Source organism: Chaetodon trifascialis, chromosome 6 (genome assembly GCF_039877785.1).
Source record: "Chaetodon trifascialis isolate fChaTrf1 chromosome 6, fChaTrf1.hap1, whole genome shotgun sequence".
NCBI lineage: Eukaryota > Metazoa > Chordata > Actinopteri > Chaetodontiformes > Chaetodontidae > Chaetodon > Chaetodon trifascialis.
Window position 1 is genome coordinate 15,231,249 of NC_092061.1, and position 23,441 is coordinate 15,254,689.

General features: G+C 40.6%; 1 protein-coding gene across 1 annotated transcript; it reads left to right on the top strand.

Annotated features, from left to right (window-relative positions):
* The first annotated feature begins 2,113 nt into the window (after positions 1-2,113).
* Positions 2,114-18,637, top strand: itga2.2 (integrin, alpha 2 (CD49B, alpha 2 subunit of VLA-2 receptor), tandem duplicate 2). The gene is made up of 30 exons (XM_070964410.1): positions 2,114-2,165; positions 3,260-3,383; positions 5,437-5,546; positions 5,812-5,903; positions 6,473-6,587; positions 6,943-7,070; positions 7,197-7,345; positions 7,533-7,683; positions 7,941-8,106; positions 8,265-8,341; positions 9,104-9,242; positions 10,491-10,636; positions 10,748-10,891; positions 11,242-11,445; positions 11,910-12,040; positions 12,179-12,342; positions 12,864-13,015; positions 13,136-13,246; positions 13,628-13,713; positions 14,945-15,086; positions 15,453-15,536; positions 15,655-15,731; positions 15,821-15,904; positions 16,015-16,117; positions 16,212-16,319; positions 16,554-16,664; positions 17,256-17,369; positions 17,501-17,590; positions 17,855-17,971; positions 18,164-18,637. The coding sequence occupies exons 1-30, from the start codon at positions 2,120-2,122 to the stop codon at positions 18,251-18,253; spliced, it is 3,555 nt and encodes a 1,184-aa protein (XP_070820511.1). The 5' UTR covers positions 2,114-2,119; the 3' UTR covers positions 18,254-18,637.
* Positions 18,638-23,441: the final 4,804 nt, after the last annotated feature.

Genomic DNA, 23,441 nt, shown 5'->3' on the forward strand with positions numbered 1-23,441 from the left:
CAGATGAATGAGTTAAGCTATAATTGCATGAGGAATTCTTGTTAACATCTGAACAGGGTTTGCGTTTTCCTCCTCGCATGGTTTGTATCTAATAGAGGAGTTTGCAGGCTGATTTTGAAGGCCAGAGTGAGAGCCTTTAATGAGTTTCTGTGGTTGTTTAATATGAAAGCCTAAAGTTTGGCAACTTATAAGGTCCGCCTATGTTCATAACTGTGATTTAAGCTTTGACGTAACCTTCTTGGAAGGGCGGAGATGGCTAATGATGTGCAACTCATCTTTTTTAGTGGGCAATGAGTTCATCGGGCAGCAGAGAAGCACCAAGACAGCATGGTCAAGAGACAGGGAAGGATAATACTACTGTGTGGAATAAGTTTCATCTAATTTGACAAGATAATTGAGTAATTGACTCCTGGACACCATATATGAGACAAATTCAGTCAAATCTTTCACTGCTGCTGCTGTGCGTCTTAGCTCTGACTGTCCAAGTAAAAGGGAGGTAATTAGACTGTGATTAGTAAGTGTCAGCCTGTTGGGACAACAGCAGTCAAAGCAATCAGACCCTGAGTTCAAAAACTAAACGCTTTAATTATAACCACCAGTGTTGTCCTGTAAAGATGTGCTCTGTTGATTTAGTGTTACACTTTTAAACAGTCTGAGGACTCACAAGCGGCACACTGGTGGTTTAAAGGTTTAAAGCTGGCTTCTGACTGGCCGGTTTGATCCCTGGAAGGTTTGTCTGGCAGGACGGGGAAAGTATGAGAAGGTGAAAGAGCAGTTCTTGCCCCTCCCTCATTATCACCATTAAGGTACTCTTGAGCAAGGTCTTTTAACTCCCAGCTGCTCATTGGCTAACAGCTCGGGGTGAGTGGGGGTGCGTGTGATCATCATCAGATTGGCTCTCAGTGAAGTAAACAAAGATTACATTCTAAGAAATAGTCCAAATCTGCGATATCCTGACTGTTACTCCGGAAGGCTGAATCCTACATTTCCCACAATGCAACCAAAAGCATCTTTTTCTTTTGACTCTCCCTGGCTGGAAAATGCCCACATCTTTCACATTCCACAGCTCCGGTCCACAATGAAGGCTTTCTGTTCAAAATCTTCATGATGTCATCAGGGTTATTTTCTCAGACTTCCTGCAGAAGACATTATCCAGCAGTTTTCAGTCCTCCCTCCAGTGACTACTAAACCCATCCTGGAGCACAGAATCCGCAGAGCTTCCCTTTAATGATTATCACTTACAGTCACAACATCTTGAGTTATTCGCTCACAAAACAATATGACATCAGTGGATGTAATTATGCGTCTGGGTATGAAGCAACAAGCACCAGCTCACATTCTTTCCAAGATAGCATTTTGGAATGAGACCACTCATTGAAAATTAAATCTCCTTCAACTGTTTCACCATCCTTCCCAGTAACTTTACAGTGTCCAACGTGTGATCCAATGGGCGTTATTACATCACTGTGTTCCTGTAAAGGAAACAGGGCTTTGGTCCTTCTTCTAACACATCCTATTATAGACTTTCTATTGTTTGGGCTTCAGTTTGTAGGTTGTTGGTATTCTAAACGTCTCCGGATATTCTTGTCTCCAGCGTAAATCTCCTCTGGAATGAGCTGTTAATAGATAAATGATAGGGTTCAGGCTGATGGCAGATGAGGCGGCTGATGATGTTTCCTTTTTATTTGACATCTGTTGATTTAAGGGTTGTTTGTCCGCTCGTGATGTGGCTCTGGAATGACTATTAAAAGAGATTCAAATGTAGGCTGATGGGTGTGGACTTGTTTTGAACACTGCCTTATTTTTTATTATTATTTTTTTTAAATCAAACATTTGCTTCAGACATCACTTCATCATACGTGTGTGACGCTCTTCTAGGCTGATTCATCACTGGATTTCAATCAGTCGTGTCCTAATCCCCTTCAGCTCGTCAGACTTTATTACGGACTTCATTTCACAGCCTTGGGTCAAAGTTTGCACCGGCAGGTAAGAGAGGGAGAGCTCAAGTCCTTATTTAGGCGCTCTATCCGGTGCGTCACGGCTGACTGTGAGCGCGGCGCAGCCTCGACTTTGACAAGTGCGGCGGCTTCATTTAATCACCAATGGAATAAAGACGACGATGGAGTTCTTCTGGAGGAACATCTTCTTCTCTATAGTGGTCATTAGTAAGTACTGGGCTTATTTTTTGACTTGTTTTCACCATTGTCATCTCACAAAGAGTAAAACATCCAAATATTCTTGCCTGCATAGCGAGAGTTTTATCGGTTTCATAAGATTGGAGTCGGCAGTGTTTATTAGCGGCTCGCTTTGAGTGTGATTGTAAACTGTTTTCTTACACTATAAACACATCTGAAGAGCAGAAGTGCTTTTGTTTCGAGCTCGATTTCACTTCAGCTTGCAGTGTTTCCTTCTCTGCTATCAAATGCATGATCCACAGACAGCCCACATGTCGCCTATAGTGGAGAAAAGTCGCATCATTTGTGTTTCTCGATATCTGCTCTTCAACCTGTGGAAGCCTCCAAGCGGCAGCCAGACAGCACACTGTCAAGTTTTCTCCTTCATGCACATTTCTGAACGGAGAGGGAATATTACTGTCATGGACTCTGCAGAAGAGGCACAGTGCTACTGCGCTGCAGGTAAACAGGCGTGGCAGGAGCCTGTGCTAGTGAAGGTCTCCAGAGTCCAGTACCCATCCACATTCCTCTTTCCTTTTGATTGGGGGAAGGCAGGCTGATAGCTTAACTCTGCCTGCATGGGCTTGTGGGACTGCAGCAAGACTCAGTTATAGTCAAGCAAATTCCATGTCCTGGGGGGGTTCAGAGAGCTGCGTTTGAAGGTGGATTGTGGCAATGTTGGAAAATAACTGAGCAACGTCTGTTAACGCAATCATTGACACTTCATGAATAGTGTGGCCTTCATTTGTTGTGAAGCTTCTGTTGGGTTGTCCTGCTTTCATGAGTCAAGCTGATGTGGTTTTTAAAACGTCCATGATTCAGCTACAAAAACCACCTACTACTCAAAAAGAGGGAAGTCAGGATGACTTAACTCGTAGCTGAAGATAAACCTCATGATAACAATTAAGTTTACAACTTTTAGAAGCAGATATAAAAATCCAAAACAATGATATGGTGTTTATAGTAGGCACATCTGTTTTGACAGGGTTATTATCACCATTAAAGAGAGCAATATCATGTTATTGAGGCGCTGTTATAAACTATCAGTGTCACTGTCATGCATCCTCATCTTTCTCCTCCACCAGCTGACAGAATCTGGCACTCACAGTCCTTCAACGTCGGCACTTCAGGTGCCAAGATTTTCAGCGGACCAGCAGCGGAAGAGTTTGGCTACACAGTCCAACAAGCGACAAACCATGAAGGCAAATGGTATGAATGTAAGCGTTAGTTTAGTGATAGGAGAGTGATTTTCTCAGCCAGTGCTACTCTCTGCATCTAATATGTGATGCTAATTACCATGTTTTATTCTATAACTGCTGGACTGCATTCCAGTAGTATTCAGTCAATTTATTTTGCTAATATTTCCCTGCAAATAGCAGGTCAGGTGAGAAAAGTAAGCACATAAATATCATGCCGAGAGCAGTTTACTATAGAGCAAACACAGTGCAGATGCGCATTGGTGGGCCACTTTTGCAGATACACCTTGTCAGTACAAGCCTGTACACCACAACAGGCTGGTTTCCAGGTTAAACAAGATGCCTGATATAATCTTGGTCTGTTCTGGATTCTGAGTGTCAAACAGCTGTGTGCATGACAAAGAAATCCATGATCTCAAAGATGCTCAGCGGAGGTGAGATCTCAAGCCCCTGCAAGCTGTTGGTGCACACAGAATGTAGTATTTCTGAATCGTTGAACTGATATGTGCGTTTTCGGCACGTCGTGGAGAATTTTGCTTGTAGAAGTATCCATTTTTCAAATGAAGGCCTGTTGCTTTAAAGTGGCGGCACCTTGTTATCAGCAATGTCTAGGTATTCGGTGGCATGTAAACAATCTCCACACTGTTACACTGCCACCACTCAATGCGCTATAGGTTTAAGGCTGTGTGTTGCTGAATGCTCCTCTGCGCCGCACTGTTGTGCCACCACCTGTTTTCAGCAGTGTTTCTAGTGGCTGGGATGTAGGGATGGAAATGTGGGTCGGCTGCTCAGTCCATCACTTTGGTCCAGACCGAAACATCTAAGCAGCTGCTTAATGGATTGCTGTGAAATTCTGACTTATCCTCAAGTGACCACCATGAGGCTGACATTTGTGGCTTTTACTCTTACTCTTCTTCTTGAACAAGTTTTTTCCAAATTCCTCCTCCATCCCCTCTCATTTACAAGGCTGTCAGGAAATGGAGATTTTCAATCATAGCAATTGTGCAAATGTAGTGCAACCGATACTGGATTTTTGAGATGATGCTGATATTGAGTTAAAACAATCTAATTATATTGGCCTATCTCTGTTTCATAAGATTGATTAATGTTGCAAATCATTGTTGAATCTTACAGCAACATCCTTGGTAAATTCCCACAAAAATGTAAAGGCTGTAGCCTTAACAAAACTTTAGTGGTGCTACAATCTATGTGTGTGACACAAACAGTCCTGGCACATTTAAAGCCTCCTACGTTCTTTCCCACCTATTAGTAACATTTAGTCAAACAGTAACTGACCGTCTCAGTGATGTCTGGATGTTGTACAGATTGAGTCACAGGGTCAGAGTAACTCACCGTCTGGAGGAGTGTCTTGTTTGCGTAACCGGGGGAAGAGTACGGTATCTGATAGCGATCTCTGCCTTTATATTCCTCTTTAGTATCCACCATAAAACAACAGTGATGCATTGTGTTTCCTGTCACCTAACTTATAAAGATGGATGATGTGTCCCACTTACTGTGCCATGTTTGACAATGTGGAAAAATGACACTGTTGTGACGTTATGTAGAATTTTGGGTCTGCCTTATAGCACTGCTGAGCCTCACAGTCTGGCTCGGGGTTTTGAGAAATATCTAAGTCTTAAGCAACAGCTTCAACAACAGTGAGCAGCATCTGGATGTTGGGGAAAAGTGCTGCTCTGTAGGAAGTTAGAAAAAGATATGACTGACTTGTTAGCACTTGCTCAGAACAAGCCCACACAAACTTACTGCTGCAGTGACACAGACTGATATTTCAGTGTATTTTCTGTTGTTTTTGTATCAAACTTAGCCGAGAGGTTACTGCAGTAAAGTTTGGCTCCTATATTATTTTGATATGTACTTCAAGTAGTAAAATGACTTTTGTTTTTTGTTATTACAAGTCAACATCAATAGATAGAGAATCTGTAACCATTTTCAGCATCAAATAATTCAGACAAGTCTCATTCAAATGCTGACTGTGGAGCCAGTCATGCATTGTGCACGTAGTGCACAGAGACTGTGGGAGAGATGAACATTGTTGTTCTCTGTAGGCTCCTGGTCAGCGCTCCTTGGAGTGGTTTCAGTCGAAACAGGAAGGGGGATGTTTACAAGTGTCCAGTCTCAGGGTCCAGAAACAGCTGTGACAAGCTCAATCTTCAAGGTAAGGTTTGGTGTTGTATTGTTTAAACTTTGACCTCTCTAGCAAACATTGGCCGTGTACTTAAAATGTCTAAACAGATGAAATGTGTCACCCGAAAACATCCAGGATGTCTCCAGACATTTGTCTGTTTTCTGTTTTGATCGTGGGTGCGTGCATTGTGCTCGTACTCTGACCTTGTGATCATTAGAAACATTGTATTAATTCCAGATTTAACAGCTATGATGCGAACTTTAATGTAAGTGCAATTTGTCGTCTTCATCCACAGATTCTGTTAGTATCCCAAATGTTAAAAACATCAACGACAACATGTGTCTGGGTTTGACTCTTGCCCGGATGCCTGCAGGCAGTGGTTTGATGGTATGTGTGTTTGTGCGTCTGTGTTCTCACACAAAATACAGAAAGGAAATCATGTTATTTCAGAGATTGTTTGTTTACTTTTTAATCTAAAATGGTACAGATTTATTATGCATTATGTATCTATTTCTAATGTTTGTGCTTTGGTGAAATATCCATAATTTTGTAACATCGTGAGTAACGTAGTCTTTAAGTGCTGTCGGAAATATTGTAACCACAAAATGAACTCACTTGAACGACACAGCAACATGACATGAAGTGGTTAAGTCATAATTTCCCCCAAAGATTTGCATTAAAATGTTATTTTTAGGTGGAAGGAAGTCTGTCAGTGACTCAGGCGTATTGATTGGCGTAGCAGGAAGTAGTGGCAGGCCTTTGTGTTACCAATTAAAGAGAACAGGCACTGCACAAATTTCCCACCGAACATACTTAAATGTGAGTTAAGTGGGTTTAATTAACTACAATTTAATTCACCACTGAACTCTTGCCTTTTAGCTTACTGGGAGTTTTAAAAGCAATGACAAACCTTCCATTAAGTCTCTTCTCTTTTTTTCTGGGATCATGTGATACAGATGTGCGGCCCTCTTTGGGGACAGCAGTGTGGTACTCAGGATTTCTACCCAGGAATATGTGCAAGAATGAGCCCCCTGTTTCAGCCTCAACCTGCCTTCTCTCCTGCCGTCCAGAGTAAGATCTGTCATCCTCTTATACCTGCGTCTGATTTTCTTTTTGCAGCATTGGAATGAGTTTTCATGAATGCACCAACAAGCTTGCAGCTGCATTACTGCTTAATAATGTAATTTTGACAAATGAAAAAAGGCAACAAATGAGTAAAAAGTTTCACTTCTGCAAAATGATCAAATGTATTTTTTTACTTAACTGCGGTCATATGAAACCAGTCACTGCATGGATCGTAGAAAATAAATATGAACACTTACAGTATGCTTCAGAATATGTTCGGCAGTAATGTGAAGGCTGTGATCTTCATTCATCACTGCTGCTTAAATGCCTTAATATGTGTCTCCTCTCATGACATTTCCAGCATGCGGAGGGCCTATGGACATCGTGATTGTTTTGGACGGCTCCAATAGCATTTATCCCTGGGGTCCAATGACTGAGTTCCTCCAGAAACTGATACCTGGGCTCGACATCGGGCCACAAAACACACAGGTGACACTTTGTTTCATCATCCATAACAGGAAGTTTAAGCAGAGATGCAGCAGGGGATGGTCTTTGTTGTCATTCTGACACCTCTTTGTGCTTCTTTTTCCCCCACACTGGTCTTCATTATGCCAGGTCAGCGTCATTCAGTATGCCGTTAATCCCAAATTTGAATTCAAACTGAACGAATATAAAACCAAAGATGAGGTGATCGCTGCAGCATCCAGAATCACACAAATGTATGGTCACTCCACCAATACCTTCCATGCCATCCAATATGCCAGGTTGGTGTTGCGTATGTGCATGTGTGTGTTAATCTTTTTACTTGTTTGTTTGATTGCTTGCTTGGTTTCTTGTTCTTACAATTTTTGTTTGTTTGTTTTTTTTGCCCCGAGTGTCTGTGTTGTCTGTTTTTTTGCGACAAAACCACAAACAGTAATCTAAAGTGTCGACTGTGTCTGCTCTCTCCAGTCAGTGGGGTTTCCATCAGAGCAGCGGGGGTCGACCAAGTGCTGCCAAGGTAATGGTGGTCGTCACTGATGGGGAGTCTCACGACGAGGCTTTCAGAGACACAGTCATTGCTGAATGCGAGGAACAAGGCATCACTCGCTTTGGTATAGCTGTAAGTGATGATCCATTTACACCATCTCATATATACAACAGTAGTTGTGAGTAGTAGTGAATTTGGATGACTTTCAGCTGCTTAATAATTTATAGTTTAGTAATCCTTATAGCTTTGGCCTCAAAATGTGATGCCTGCTGATCATATTGTACGGTGGATAGCTTTGTTAAAATACGCCATATGTTTCTGATTTATTTAATGTTTTGATGTGCCAGTGTCATTGTGCCCTAATTTAGGCCTGAATTTTTTTCCCCCAGGTCCTGGGTTATTACATCAGAAACAACATCGACACAGATAACCTGATAAAAGAAATCAAATCCATCGCCAGTTTACCCACAGAGAAGTACTTCTTCAACGTGTCGGAAGAGGCGGCCCTCTCCACCATCGCTGGAACACTGGGCAACCGCATCTTCAACATAGAAGGTGCGTCTTACTTATTTTGACTTTCTTACTCGACACTTATCCAGGCACGTCGCAGCATGTCTGTCATAGCTGACGATCCCAAGAGAAATCAAAACACAATGTCCTTTTTTTTTCCAAATACACATTTTGCACTTTGGTTCTTGCTCTGCTCTCACAAGGCACTGGAAAAGGGGGCGATAACTTCAACATGGAGATGTCCCAGGTGGGATTCAGCGCTCACTACTCCAGCCAACAGGTACAGAGTGCTGCCTTGAACACCTCTAAAACCTTTCTATCAGTTGTGACAAAACAAGTTTGCATGTTTTTTTTACACTCAAACAAAAGCACTGTAGCAATTAATGTAATGGGCTGCGTGCTGTCTGACATGTGTGGCATACGGAAAGGGAAGTGTGGTTTGAAGGCTTATCAGATGCCAAGGCATTACACAAGGGTTTGTACCTCTGATAGAGAGAATTTTACAAATTGGAAAAGCTATAATGCTTAATGTTACTTGGCATTTCCTGCTTTGTGCTCACATGTATTTAGCCAATCCAGCAGCCACATTTTTCACAGACTATCCTTCATTTCTTGTCTGTTGTTATTCCAGAATCTGTTGCACATCGAGTACATACTGATTAAAGAGTGTTTGTGTGTGTGTGTGTGTGCTCCACCAACAGTACAGACGTACACACCACGGGCCACCAGTTCTGCAATCAAAGCTATGAAAATATGAGATAATAACTAAATAGCGTGGAGTAACCATTTTTCATAAGAGCTGTCAAAATACCATGTGTGAGTATGGTTTGAAGTGATGATTTGTTGGTCACATAACCCTTTTACAGCAGCCCTCCTGCTGCCAAAGAAAAGAGGAAGTGGCATTTCTTAAAAGCAGTCTGACCACAATGTTCTCTTCTCACACTATAGCCTGTTGTGGCTCAAATTTGTGAGCTACATCAAAAGTATAGATGTTGTGTAGTATTTGTGGTATCTGTTGACTCTTTGGCCTGTGCTGTTTAAGGATGTGATGATGCTGGGAGCAGTGGGAGCCTACGCTTGGAGTGGGACCGTCGTCCATCAAAAAGGGGCCAATGTAGACATTCTCCCTTTCTCAGCCTTTGAGGGAACACTTCAAGACAGAAACCACAGCTCACTGCTGGGTAGGCACTTACAGCTGTCCTCTGGATGTGTTTGACCATCGCTTTCATACGTTTCGATTCTGTTGCTTTAAATCTTTGCATGGATCAAAAAAGGAGCCTTGGAAGAGTGTTGGCTGAGCTGGTAATACAAGTGTAAACACAGCAGCTGCCCAACTTTGGCAGCCATAGTAGACATCTTCAGGCCTTGGGCAAAAGTGGTTGGCAGACAAAACAAAGCAAAACAAACTTCTTGACAAAACTCTGTAGGTGTTATAAATATCTGTGGTGTTTTTAAGTGGAATCTGGTTTGTGAAACTGTCTGTTTCTCAGAGAGCTAACCACTGCATCTGTCGGTTAACCACTTCTTTTACCCGCTTAACAATGCATAGAAGTGCAACATGGCAGAAAACCTGAAAATATATTTGCCGCATCTATACTGAGTATTTTATAGCAACATTCATTTTACATGCAGTAGATGCTACAGGGTTAAAGTCAGTATGTGTAAGTGGATATCCATGATGTCACCTTGTGTTCATTGTCAGGATAATTATGGTGCATACCTTCAAACCTTAAAATTAACTTAAAATACATGTTGAAGCAGTAAAAGGTTTGTTTGTGTTTCTGTGGCAATTTCAGTTTTAGTGGACTCTAAAAGTTGCATTATTATAATTTCAGTGGCTTTAGAGAATCCATGAACTTAGGATAATTATATTACAAATATTTTGAGAAATTGCAATATGTATACTGCAGGTCTTATGCAATGGTTTGTCTATTACTGCAGTGACGCTGTGTTGCAATGGTTGGTCTAATGGTGGAAGAAGCATCAAGATGATTTACTTGTATTAATACTGCAATGTACATGATATTATTAAAAGTCCTCTATTGCAAATATCTCTTGTTTAAAAGTACAAAAGTATGTCAGAAAAAGACAGAAAATGTTACTGCATGTGTCAAAGGTGAAAGTACTACTAATGCAGAGTGGAGCCTGTCAGCATTGTCATTTTTTTTTAAAATCACTTCTTTCCCAGCATAGCTCCACTTCACCCAACTTACACCTCACTAGAGGTCTAATGGGCCAGGGTAATTGAAAACATCCGTGTAGGTATGCAGTAAGTGAAAGTAGCATAATATAGAAAGTAAAGTACAATTACCTCATAAATGTACTTAAGTAGAGAGTTTGAATAAATGTGCATTGTTACATTCAGTCACTGTGGGATGCCCCAACTTCAGTTATCAGCTGGTAAATGTGCTACTTGTGGTCATTTCCAGGTTACTCTGTTGCCACAGTGAGCGATGGGCCTACAGAATACTTTGTGGCTGGTGCACCTCGCTCCAACCACTCTGGACAAGTTATTGTCTACGCCATCAACGCCCAGAAGCAGTATGCTGTCATTGATTCAGAAAGAGGGAAACAGGTACTGACATTAGAGGAGATGGTGTTTGCATTTTCCCCAGACACCTACTGTATACATGTAGTGTGTAGCCTCAACAGCTTTAACTTCAGGAGTTGCCAATTGTTGTCCCAGATTGGGTCGTACTTTGGAAGCGTCCTGTGCTCCCTGGATGTGGACAGAGACGGGGTGACAGACCTCCTGCTGGTCGGTGCGCCCATGTTTATGAGTGAGCTGAAGAGAGAAGAAGGCAGGGTCTACCTCTTCTCTGTCACCAAGGTAAAAATGTCACTTTCATAGTAACATTTTGGGGGACTGGATTTAAAGGTCTGAAGTTCACACTGAAGCATTAAGATCGGCAGCTTATGGCAAATGAATATAGATCCTGCATGATTACATTTCCTTTTGAGATTTCCAAAGTCTATCAGCACTGGGTTTGTATGAAAAATGGGTGCACTGTAAGAGATACTCAAAGCTGATATATTTCATTTCTAAAATTCAAAATAGCCCTCAATATATTGCAAACCAGCCTTTCTTGATTTATTTAGAATTTCCTCATATTTAAAGGACCTGTCAGCGTGACATTTAGCTCCACTGGCCACATAGTTTCTCTGTCTTATCATCTGAAGGGTATACTGAACGAGCAGGGATTCCTCAGTGGTCCACCCCCAACAGAGAATGCACGTTTTGGGATGGCCATCTCTGCCGTCCCTGACCTGGACCTGGACGGTTACAACGATGTCGTAGTTGGAGCCCCACTAGAGGACAAGCAAAAAGGTGTCGTCTACATTTACAACGGGGAGAAGAAAACATTAAAGAAACAATTCTCACAGGTACGGAGAGAAACGGTTGTGTTTAATTAATATCTGACTGACAGGAAGTTGTTTTGGAAGTTTTTTGTCACAGTTGGTCCCGTGCAGTTGGTGCTAAAATAATGCTAAAACGTATATGATGAATATAGATCATGTAGTTCATTATTAATAATAATGACAATAATAATAATAACAACTTTATTTATGTAACAGCTTATTTGCTTTACTGTGTAATATTGAAAACAAAAGACAATAAATGAATAAAATATATTTAAAAACATAAATAAAGAAGTTAATATAAAACAGATAAAAGATCAAATAAGAAGCCAGAGAATACACAGAATACTGCTCAAAGTGATTTGTAGTATAACAATAAGAACGAAACGCGATACAAGAAATGAAAAAAAACAAAGTAAGAATATTTTCAAAGATCTCTGTAAACTGTAATAATGAGAGTGAGCTGCATTGTTGATTATTGTTATTAGAGGATCCTCGGCTCCAAACTGGATCCTCAGCTGCAGTACTTTGGAAGGTCCCTCGATAGCTACACGGATCTGAATGATGATTCGCTCCCTGACATCTCCATCGGTGCATACGGCAAAGTGGTGCAGCTTTGGTAAGTTTCACTATCACAATATGTGGGATTGATAACCTGTACTAGATTTTGTTTGTAAAGATCATCAAGTTAAGTGAATGAAGCCATTATCAATATCAACAAGGCTCATGATAATTTGAAATTGCACTTGGATTTCAGGTCCAGAGGTGTGGCATCTGTCAGCTCTAAAGCTTCTTTCAACCCCAATAAAATCAACATTTTCAACAAACCCTGTGACGTTAATGGACGCAAGCTTTCATGTTTCACCGCCAACCTCTGCTTCAGTGCTGCTTTCAGGCCTAAGAACCCTGTTGGACCCATTGGTAAATCGGATTACCTGGATTTGCAGATTCCTGTCACTTTGAATAATAGTTCAGCATTTTGGGAAACAGACTTATTTGCTTTCTTGCTGAGAGTTAGATGAGTCATGTCCGCACGGTAAATCTGAAGCCACAGCCACCAGCCAGTTAGCTTAGCTTAATATGAAGAGTGGTAAAAGGGGGAAAAGCTAGCCTGGCTCTGCCTGAAGATAACAAAATCCTCTAAAGTTCATATAAAAATAGCAAGCTACAGAGCTAGACGAGCCATTTCCCTGTGTTTCCAGTCTTTACGCTAATTTAGTTATTTCAGCTTAGCTGTGTTTCCAGTCTTTATGCTAAGCTAACTGGCTGCTGGTCGTAGTCCCATATTTAGTGTACAAGCATGAGGGTGATATCAATCCTCTCATCTAATTTTCAGCAAGAAAGCAAAGAAAAGTGATATTAAAATCCCATCCTGATCATTTTCAAGATGACTCGGATGTTGAAGAGCATGTCACTTACAGTGCTATGTTCATTTCTTTCAGATATATCCTACTCTTTGACTCTGGACGCCGACTTGCAGGCTTCACGAGTGACATCCAGAGGACTGTTCACTAAAAACAATGAACGATTCCTCACAGAAAAAGCAAGAATATCATCCACGCCTCTGTGTCAGGACTACCAGGTTTATGTTCAGGTAAAGGATGGAAATCATCTATTTTGTTTGCTTGTAGAGGTGTTACTTCATATTTATTCTTCCAAAATTGGTGTAAAGTATTTTGAAAATGGTCTGATTAAGATGTGATTTCATCCACAGGAGACACCAGACTTTGTCAATTCCCTCAGCCTGAAAGTAGAAATCGAGCAGCAGAATGCAGACGTGAACCCTGTCCTCGATATGTTTTCTCCCACTGCCTGGGAGTTTTTTGTAAGTGACTGACACACTATGATATCTCTGAAGGGGTTTTTTTTTAGCCTTTGGTATTAGATCAGCTAGCAGAAGACTTTAGATGCCCTTGTTATTTTGAGGAGGTGTTTGTACAGTCATTTTAAATGACATGGTGCGCATGTGTTGTGATGATTACTGGCTTTTAAAACCAAAGTGATTCTTTAAGTCACGCAAGTCCCCGGAATTACACGCTCAGTGTTTTCCCAACAACACAACTGAAGTTCATCCAAAGCAGTAAAAAAGTGTTACATTTCCATTTATGTTATGTTTTTCCAAACCTGTGGAGATTATAGGAGAACAGGCGTGTGATGAAGAAGTAAGCTCGAAGAATGAAGCAGCATCCTGCTCTTATTCTTTCAGATCCCCTTCACAAAAGACTGCGGCTCTGATGAGGTGTGTGTCAGTGATCTGGTGCTGAGTGTGAAGACAGACACAAAGGCGTCCAGGTGAGAAGCTCTGACCTGTCTCAGGTGTGTTGCACAAGGTGTGACGTGTCATACTGTCCGTTACATGTACAACACACAGTGGCAGACGCGCAGCACACAGATGTGAAGTAGAGACAAGAAATGCTGGATGATTTCACTTGATGTGTGATGGTATCCTCAGGATTAAGAATTTTGTGTACTGTGTGCGACAGAACAAGCTCGGGCACGTCCCTCTCCACTGTGAGTCATGTGTGAAATGAGGTGAAGTGATTATCTGAGAGGCCCTGAAGACCAATTCTTCCCAATGAGCTTCTCCATATAAGTGATGTTTTTTTTTTTTTTTTTAAACTGCCAGTTCGGAAAGTTTGGGTTGTTTCACATGAGAGATTTCTGGATTTTCCTGAAACAGATTTTTATAAAAATCAGTGACTATAATGATAAACTGCTTAATGTTTCTGCTGTCATGGTACATCCCGGTACATGTACATGGTTTACATTTGTAAACAGGACTAAGTAAAAGCCCCTCTAGCAGCCCCTGGAGGCTGTATTGTATGCTTACATGCATGTATTTTTCTTGCACGGCTAAAATCATGACAAGTGTTCTTTCTTTGAACATTAGACCAAGTCTGGCAAAACGGCTGATCCTCTATGTAATGTTATGCCTGGTAACTCCTAACAACCATTACAGCATGTTCTATTTTCTCTCTATTATGAGTCTGAGTTAATTGCTAATAGCTGCACAAATTAGAGTTTTCCACTTTATACAGAAACCTCATGGCTCATAAAATGGCTGGGCCAGACTTGGAAAAAAAAACGTGGGTGATGCCGCTCAGTGAATTAACTCAGATGAAAGGATATGAACAAGGACTTTACACACAGCAATCAACACTTTTTAAAATACTTTCCCACATTTAAACACATTTGATCACATGCAGCTGCTGCTGATTTTCATTTCTGCAGACTTGGCTGTACTGTATGTCTCTTTTTGTGCTTCCTAAACTCAAAGAAAACCCAGCAATTCATCCCTATATAAACACTGACTTGTACATTTTAAGGTGGAGGAAGATACAGTGATGTTCATCCAGGTGACATCAGTTTTAGCCACTGTATGTCTCCCCTGTATTTACAGATGTTACGGAAGGACAACGATCTTTTAAACAATATAAACAAATCACACACAGCTCAAATCCTTTAGTGAAACACGACAAAGATCACTTGAACCATTCCTTCTTATTCCTATCCTTCCTTACAGCTCCACTCCTGTTCTGGTCAGCGCTAACAACCAAGAACTGTCATTCGAAGTTGTTGTGAAGAACAAAAAGGAGAACGCATACAACACTCAGGTGTTGGCCACGTTCTCCAGCAGCCTCTACTACTCGTCCGTCTTTCCTCCTGTGAGTGAAAAAGGCTGAAATTAAAGCTTTTTACTTTGCTAATTACGTGGCTAATTACAGTATGTTGCTAGCATGATGTTAATGTGGAAAAGTCAGATACTCTTCCTTTAAGAGACTTTTAGGCAGATGTTTCAACATAATAGTCACCATCATCATCAACATTATGATCAAATCATTCGTAAGTGTTTTTCAGTTAATCTAACATGTCTTTTTACATTTACTCAAACAGTAAATAAGAGGAAAAAGAAGTGTAAAGTATGTCAGTGTTTTCTGTACTTTCCTGTCTGTGTTTATGCTTATTCATGTATTGTCAGTGTAATAAAGCCCCATAAGAATGAAGTACTATTCTGAATTATACATTTACAGACAGATGGAGTCAAATGCACCTCAACACAAGCTCAGACTGTCTCTTGCCAAGTGGGATACCCAGCATTGAAAAAAGATCAAGAGGTAAGTTCAAGGAAAAAAATCTATTTCTTTACTCGTGTGAAGAATTTGGAACTTTTTAGCACACGTTTTTTGACTGCTTGCACTAAGTAATGCAAAACAACTTGTTATGTTATTACAGATGAAATTTCGGATCAATTTTGATTACAACTATGATCAGCTGCAAGACCATGCTGAGGTGAAATTTGAGGCCAAGAGGTACGCTGAACGAGTTAGAAATTGAATGAAACGTCCTGACTCGAACTCAAAATCATTGTATTAATGCTCTGCTCCCTTTTCCTTTGCAGTGATAGTAAAGAGGAAAGACCTGCAGACAACAAGGTGGACATATCCATTCCTGTGCTGTATGACGCAGGGATCGGCCTATCGAGGTGATTTTACTTTGTGGTGCCTTAATTTACTTTAGTCATGCAGTGTAAGATTGCCACTTGATTATGACAAATGTCTTTAGGTGTTAATATTCATGCTTTCTTTGTCCCAGGCAGTCAAATATCAATTTCTACGTGGCAGATGCTGCCACTCCAGTGGTCACAACGGTGAAAACTCTGGACGACATTGGCCCAGAGTTCAACTTTACAGTGAAGGTGCAATAAATGAATCTGTCTCTTGAGATATCACTGTCTAATTTCTCATATATTTATTATTAAGGATATTTATTAAAACAACTTGTATTTAAAGGTTTCAACAGGAGTCTTCCCTGTCAGCCTCCTGTACCTGACCATCGCTCTGCCAATGACTACGAATGGTGGAAACCAGCTCCTCTATGTTACCAGTGTGGACACACAAGTGAGTACTCAGTTATCAGGTATATATATATATATATATATATATATATATATATATATATATATATATATATATATGTGTGTGTGTGTGTGTGTGTGTGTGTGTGTGTGTGTAACTGAGCTAACAGGGGGCAAACATTAACTTGGAACTCGGTTTGGTTGCCAGACCATTGCAGAGCATGATTTGGAGTGTGATATCTGTAGAACAAATGAACGATGGCTTCTCCACCTGTAGGGAGGCTCAGTCAGCTGTGATTCCAGCGGCCTGGTTGATCCTCTGAAGATCAGCGGGAAGAGCCACAAAGTGTCCTTCTCTGAGGAGAGCCTCCGAGGCATGGAGAAGCTGGTCAGTCGCCTCTTTCTTTGCCCTTTTTCCTCTTTTTATATGTCAACTTTTTGTTTCTTAGGGTGTTTCACATTTTTACTTGTATTTTGTAAAGCATGTCTAAATCTGCACACTGTGCACATGAGGTACCAAACGTGGACTTTTACGTAACATGATAACATGTTGCTTCATATCTTGTACAAAACTGACTTCAAAAAAATTGGGTGTAAATGTAATTAAGACAGAATGCGATCATTTCCAAACAAACTGTGTTCACTGACAACAGTTTTACAAAGTGTTCCCAAGCTCATGTAATAACATCCTTTATACAACCATGTGTTCACAAAGTGGTGAACCTCTCTCCATCCTCGCTTGTGGTCGGCTGAGACTTTCCAGGATGCCCCTTTCATACCCAATCATGATACAGTCACCTGTTACCAATCAACCTGTTTACCTGTGGAATGATCCAAACAGGTGTTTTTGGAGCTTTCCACAACTTTCTCAGTCTTTAGTTGCTCCTGTCCCAACTTGTTTGAAATTTGTTTTGAAACTTGTTTGTTGAGCTCAAATTCTGTCGCTGATTTCCTTTTGTTAACATTTTGAACCTGACAGGACTGCAAGACTGCAAACTGCAAATACATCAAATGCATCCTCAAAGACACTGAAGTTAAGAGCGACTACTTTGTGAAAGTTAAAACGAGGATCTGGAGTGGCACGTTTATTACGGTAAACATATTCATAATCATAAAACTGGTTGTTTTGTCTGGTTGCGTTTCCATTAATTTTCCGATGTTGCAGATCAATGAATTCACGCTGAAGCTTTCACTGCTCTCGTTTGAATAAATGTGTCACAATAGGCCACCTATCAGACCATTGAGCTGACCTCCAGTGTTGACGTGGAGACTTCCAACCCTGACCTGCTTATTATCCACCACAGACAGCTACCAGTAAGTCACATTTCAACATTTTATTTTGGAGCCTCACGTTAAGAAAGTTAAGAACTTGTGATGCTGAACACTTTATCTGTAAATTAGATTCTTCCACACTAGAAAAAAGGCTTAGGAAAAAGGTGAGTTTAAGCCCTCCATTGCAAAATGGAATCTTAAATTCACTGGGCGTTGTCTGCCATGTGCAGTGCTTGATTGGTTTCTGTCGCCATATCTGAGTGAGACAGGCCGTGTAATGACCTCTCCTGTCCTCCTGCTGTCCAGGTGGTGGTGACAGTCAGTAAACCTGGAGAGAAAGGTGATGTTCCAGTGGGAGTGATCGTTGGCAGCGTCATCGCCGGACTGCTGCTGTTGGCTCTGGCCGTTGGACTGTTGTGGAAGGTTAGTGTCTGTCTACAGCTGTCTCTGCTGTCATGGAGACGTGCAGCTGTATGTCCGTGGGTTCATTCAAAAACTTTATATGCTTTCATTCTTATGTGCCATAAGTCTGCTGTGTACAGATATGAGAAAAATATGATATTTCGGATTGTTACATTAGTTCATCATGGATAACACTAGAATCTCTCTTTTTAGTTTGGGTTTTTCAAGAGAAAGTACCAGCAGCTTCAGAGGGAGGCCGACGAAGACACGCACAGCCACGCTCACGACAATGAAATGCTGTGAACCAAAGAGAAAACCTGCCGCTTTCTGTCTTTACTGGATTGTTCCCAGTGTGGATCCTGGTAATTGTCACTGTCATTTGTAAAGTGCAGATGGACTACAGCTCAGTCACTGGAAGTTGGGCATTTTAATGAAATGGAAGCTGTTCAGTTTGTGGATAGCTTGGATTCCATCCTCGCTCCAGAGGATTATTGCTATTAGACATATTTTTGAGCTATGTGGACTGTACATTGACTATTTGCTGTTATGCACTGACTTAAAATAAATGTAAAAACTGTATTTTTTCCCAACATGGCAGAACCTTATGCAATGCTTTTTTAGGCCTTAGATTACATTGGATGCAATGTTTTACACTGTAAAGGCACCTGAGTTATGCATTTCCTTTTGTTTTGGGCAACATGGTTAGCAAATGAAACACACACACACACACACACACACACACACACACACACACACACACACACACACACACACACACACACACACACACACACACACTGTAGCCAGTCAGTCTCTAGCATAAACTGCCTCGACATCCACTGTCACTCAGGGGCTCAGGGCTTTTCTTGCTTTAAGATTATTGCTCAGAAAACAATACAGAAAACAATACAATACTTTTCCCGGAAAGAGTGAAATCTGCCATTAATCTGTTTTATTGTGTTTGTACTGTATATACTGTAAGATAAAATTATGATCTTTCATTTTGGGTTTTGTATGATTAGAGGTAATATGAGTCAGTGGAGGAGGTCCTTGTGTTATTGATGATGTTTGTGATGCTGATGATATTTGTTTTTTGGCATTTGTGGCACAACTTGTCAGGTATGAATACATTATTAGCATATTGTTTAGGTCTGCAACTAGCCATTATTTTCAGAACTGAATAATCTGCTGATTATCAATCGATTAATAGTTTAGTTTTCAGAAAATAGTTTATAGACTCATAGTGTCCCAGGTTTCAGTGTGATGTTTTCAGATTGTTTGCTTTGCCCAACATACAGTCTAAAACCCGAAGATATTGTGTTTACTGTCATACGTGACAAAGAAAAGTAGCATTAAATCGAATATCAAAACAGTTGTAGATTAATTTTCTGTTGATGAACTGATCGAGCAATAAACTCTTTCAGCTCTAATATTGTTAAACCATTGCATGAAGCAACACAATGTCTTACATCAACAAAACACACTCTGCAAATAATGCAGATGACAGAGTGAACAATCATACTCAGAAATAATCTGAGATGGTTGATGGTGGTTGCCAAAAGCAGCAACCAGGTGAATTTACTCCATAAATGCTCCCAGTCTGTGCCTTTGTTTCTATTTGCAGTGAGAAATTTAAAAAGGTTTGATCAAAGCTAATCCTGCAGGAGCTAAGGGTGTATTGGCTCAGCTTTACCACAGGATGGCAGCGTGATACAGCCCACATGTTGCCGCTGTCCATGATACTCCCACTGCTCTGTTAATGACTTGAACACTCCAGTATCAATTAATACATCATAATTTATGACCCACTTTGGATTGTGCCTTTCTTGTCCTCTCTTGGCTCCTCTCTTCGTTTGTTGGAACATCTTTAGGGAACCTGACCCTGCAACCAACCCTACTTGGACCACTTCCCTTGAAACAGCAGTGTAATTTTCAATTTTCCTTCGAACTCGATTCATTTCCTCTCACATTTTTGACTGTCATGTTCTCCCACAGTTAGGTTGCTTTGTCCCTTGACTGTTTCGGAATGTGTTTCTTGCTGTTTTCCTTTTGAACGGGCCAACTCCAGCACCCAGCAGAGCCTTTAGCTTTCATTTCTTTGGACCTTGCGAGGTGGAATACGCTATTTGTCTCTAATAAGTAGCATATTTTTTGGGAGCGTTGGCCTGAGCTTTTCTTTTTGGAGGAGGTATATAGAATTTGATAAACGATTGAACTGCTCTGTTTCACAATTACTCACACCCTGTTGTTGTGAAATAGCCTTTGGATTCTATGTATATGTGTGCAGGGAGCAATGTGGAAATAGTTGATGAAATGAGATACAGTAAAACTTTTTGAACACCTTGATCAATTCATCCTTAAAGGGATTCCTGCAGATGATTGGCAGTTCCAGCCAAACAACTGACCCCGTATGATTGCTCACAAATTGCTGCAATGTTGTTATAAATCAAAATGCTGATGTCACAGCAAATTATTTAATAACCGCTGTCCTTTTATGCACGTTGTAAGACCTTTAGAGTTACATAAATCTTGTCTCTCTGGTTTTATTTTCACTGCTTTTAAGACATTTTAAAGACCTTTAAGAGGATTGTCATTAATTTGACAAATTGTGGATGGGCTGGCATGCAGGAGTCCAAGTCCTGAATTTTTCATTTATTCAATTTCATCATAAAAACTTGAACATTTGTCAGATATTTTGGAGCAGATAGGAATAGCTACACAGTATTTCAGCCTAAATGTTTGGCCTTTTTTTAATGCAAAACTTCTGTATCAAATTCAAACAAGATAAATGTCATCCCCCATGGCATCAGTGGTGTGCACAACTAATCACAATCAGTCCTATGACAGTAATTTTGCTTCAGAAAGTTCCACTCAGGGGTAATCATTCACTGCATGGGTCTGTTTGAACCAAATGCAGCTCAGAGCCTGAGAAAGGGAGCATTGGTTGTCCCTCTGCTGATGCCATTCATGACTTCAGGACAACAGCCAGCACTTTAAAGTTGATACAGCAGGGCAGGGATGTACTCGCACGTCAGGAAATGTTTTCGTATCTTCAGCTCTTCAACACATCACACACAGTAGACATGGAATGATTTTACAAGCATAACTCCACATTAAGTGAGCGTTTTCAGATTTAATGAAAGAAGCAATTGTCACAAATATTGACTTTTCAACACATTTTATATAACGATTTCTTTAAGGTTTGAATATCGCTTTCAGTTGGCTCATTTGAAATCAAATATCCAAATGGCCATGTTCTCTAGTTTGACAGCAGTCAGTCGTGAAATTGGTCAGAGTCTTGATTCACTACAATCTTTAAATCAGTCAATTTTAGTAACCAAATGCTTTACTCTGAACTTAATAAAGGAATACACCTCCTGAAGTGTGGCATTAAAGTATGAGTCTAGCCTAAATGTGCCCCTGAGACAGCTCACTGTACTGAAGACAGACACCTTGATCATTTCATCACATTAAAATTGGGTAAAATCTCCAGTTTAAATCCAAACATATGAAATTCCATGATGTCACATGGTCTAATTGGCTTATATAATAATTATCACAAGCTAAAGATCTTTGTGATCAGCCTTCACTGCAGCAGAATAATCACTCCACTGAGGCTTTGGAAGTACAGTATGTGGTCTTTGCATGTCATCGCTAAGAAACTGGATTGCCAGGTGGGGCAAAATGTAAAAATATTTACTAGTACTAGAGATAGTGGTCACAGGGTCAGGATGTGTGTTATATTCTGGCAGTTAGGACCATTTTAAAAAAGACAATCGCATCGTTTGAGTCTTCCAGCTGACTGCTGATTATAATTCAAAGCAGGCAGCATATGATCTCCTCCTCTCCTGTCTCTTTGTCTTGAATGTAGCTGTTGGATCTTCTATATGTAGCATAGAGTCCACAGGATCACAAATAAGGGGCACGTTATCAGTAATACTGCAACTTCTTTTTGTTACATGGCATAAAATGAGCCTGGCACTCCAAATCAAACAGTCTCCGTTTAGTGAGAGAAAGTGGGTGGCCGTAAAGAACAATGTGTACTTGTACTTGGCTGTATAATGATGTTAGCCATAATAAGTTCTGTGCATGTTATTTGCAGAAAAGCCCATTTGTTTCTTGTAAATCTGTTCAGGCTTCTCATCCTCAGATATTTGAGCTAATGATTGTCTGTCATAAAGTCAACAGTAAAACCAAAGTTATTGCCCAGTGCTGTTTGTAATGAAAATACTCTGACAAGAATAATAAACCATAAAACACAAACTCCTCACAGAAGGAGTCAAAAAATAGGACTAATATTTTATTACTATATTGGTTGGTGTAATTGATATGAAGCAATTATACATTTACTGTGTCAGCCACGTTTTTACCTCTGGATATATGGGAATATTGATGTTTTGATTGCATGTCTTCTCATATTTCGTTGACAAACAATATCTGAAGTGGTATTTAAGTGGAATTGAAGGAGAGATTATAGTGTGTTCTTCCTGCCCGGCAGATAATTAACTCCCTGGTGTCTGATTCACACAGCAGACACTTTGCTCTTTGCTCTGGAGAGCTGTAACCAGAGTTCCGCTGAAGAGGTCGCGCAAGGACTTCTGACTGAAGGAGTTCAGCCTGTGCGTCAGTGAGCGGAAAGCCGTGTGCGTTTGTGTGCGTGCGTGCGTGTGTATGTGTGTGTTTCATTCAATGAAACGCAACACCCCGCTCCTCTGTCTGAAGCCTCTCAAACAGGTTTGATTATATTTAAAAGCTTGACCCGGGAGAGAAACCCAAACAACTGTCTGTTCTAATATTAGCAGTGCGGCTGCGGACTACTATGGATTCTATTATTGTCTGAGCTCGGATATGTTCCTAAAGGCAACTCTCATCAAAAGATTTACACTTTTGTCTGCAGTTGGTGGAAAAAATATCAGTTACCACCAAGCAGTACCCTTAATTTGAAGGACTGGTGGTATGTCCGGATAGATGTTGGCTGTGGGCCTCTTTGATTATGCAGTAATAAAAGCTTTGATATATGAGTAACAATGACCTTCATGATCATTATTATTGTTGTTATTATTATTATTGTTATCATCATTGATTTAAAGGCGTGTGTCCAGCCATGCGTAAAAACGAGCTGCCAGCCCCTCACTGATATAATGTAAACTCAAAACGGTTAAAATAAAACCCTAATATTGGCATTCTCCATCAACGCCAAATTCATATCAGCTGACACATTTTGTCTGATCTGCTGTGTTTGCTTGTGTTTGCCTGCCAAGCCGCTTAATTCTGAAGTGCGGTGTTTCAGCACAAATTCAGACATATTTCCATATTCTTTGATTATTGTGGCGAGAGAAAGTTGCTTGTAGCGATGTCACCTGATTGGGATTGAAAGAACTTTGGTAAGAAAAAAAAATCTCCCCACCCCCACAGAAGAGGAGACCGCCCACCAGAGACAGTCAACCCCAGACCCCTTATAGATTTAAAAAGAGAGGCTGCATTCTCAGAC

Excerpts from the sequence above, each read along its gene's own strand:
- itga2.2 (XM_070964410.1), top strand. The coding sequence starts at position 2,120 with ATGGAGTTCTTCTGGAGGAACATCTTCTTCTCTATAGTGGTCATTA. Across the intron at positions 6,588-6,942 it reads CTTCTCTCCTGCCGTCCAGA|CATGCGGAGGGCCTATGGAC; the intron begins GTAAGATCTGTC and ends TGACATTTCCAG. Across the intron at positions 16,118-16,211 it reads AGTTCAACTTTACAGTGAAG|GTTTCAACAGGAGTCTTCCC; the intron begins GTGCAATAAATG and ends TTGTATTTAAAG.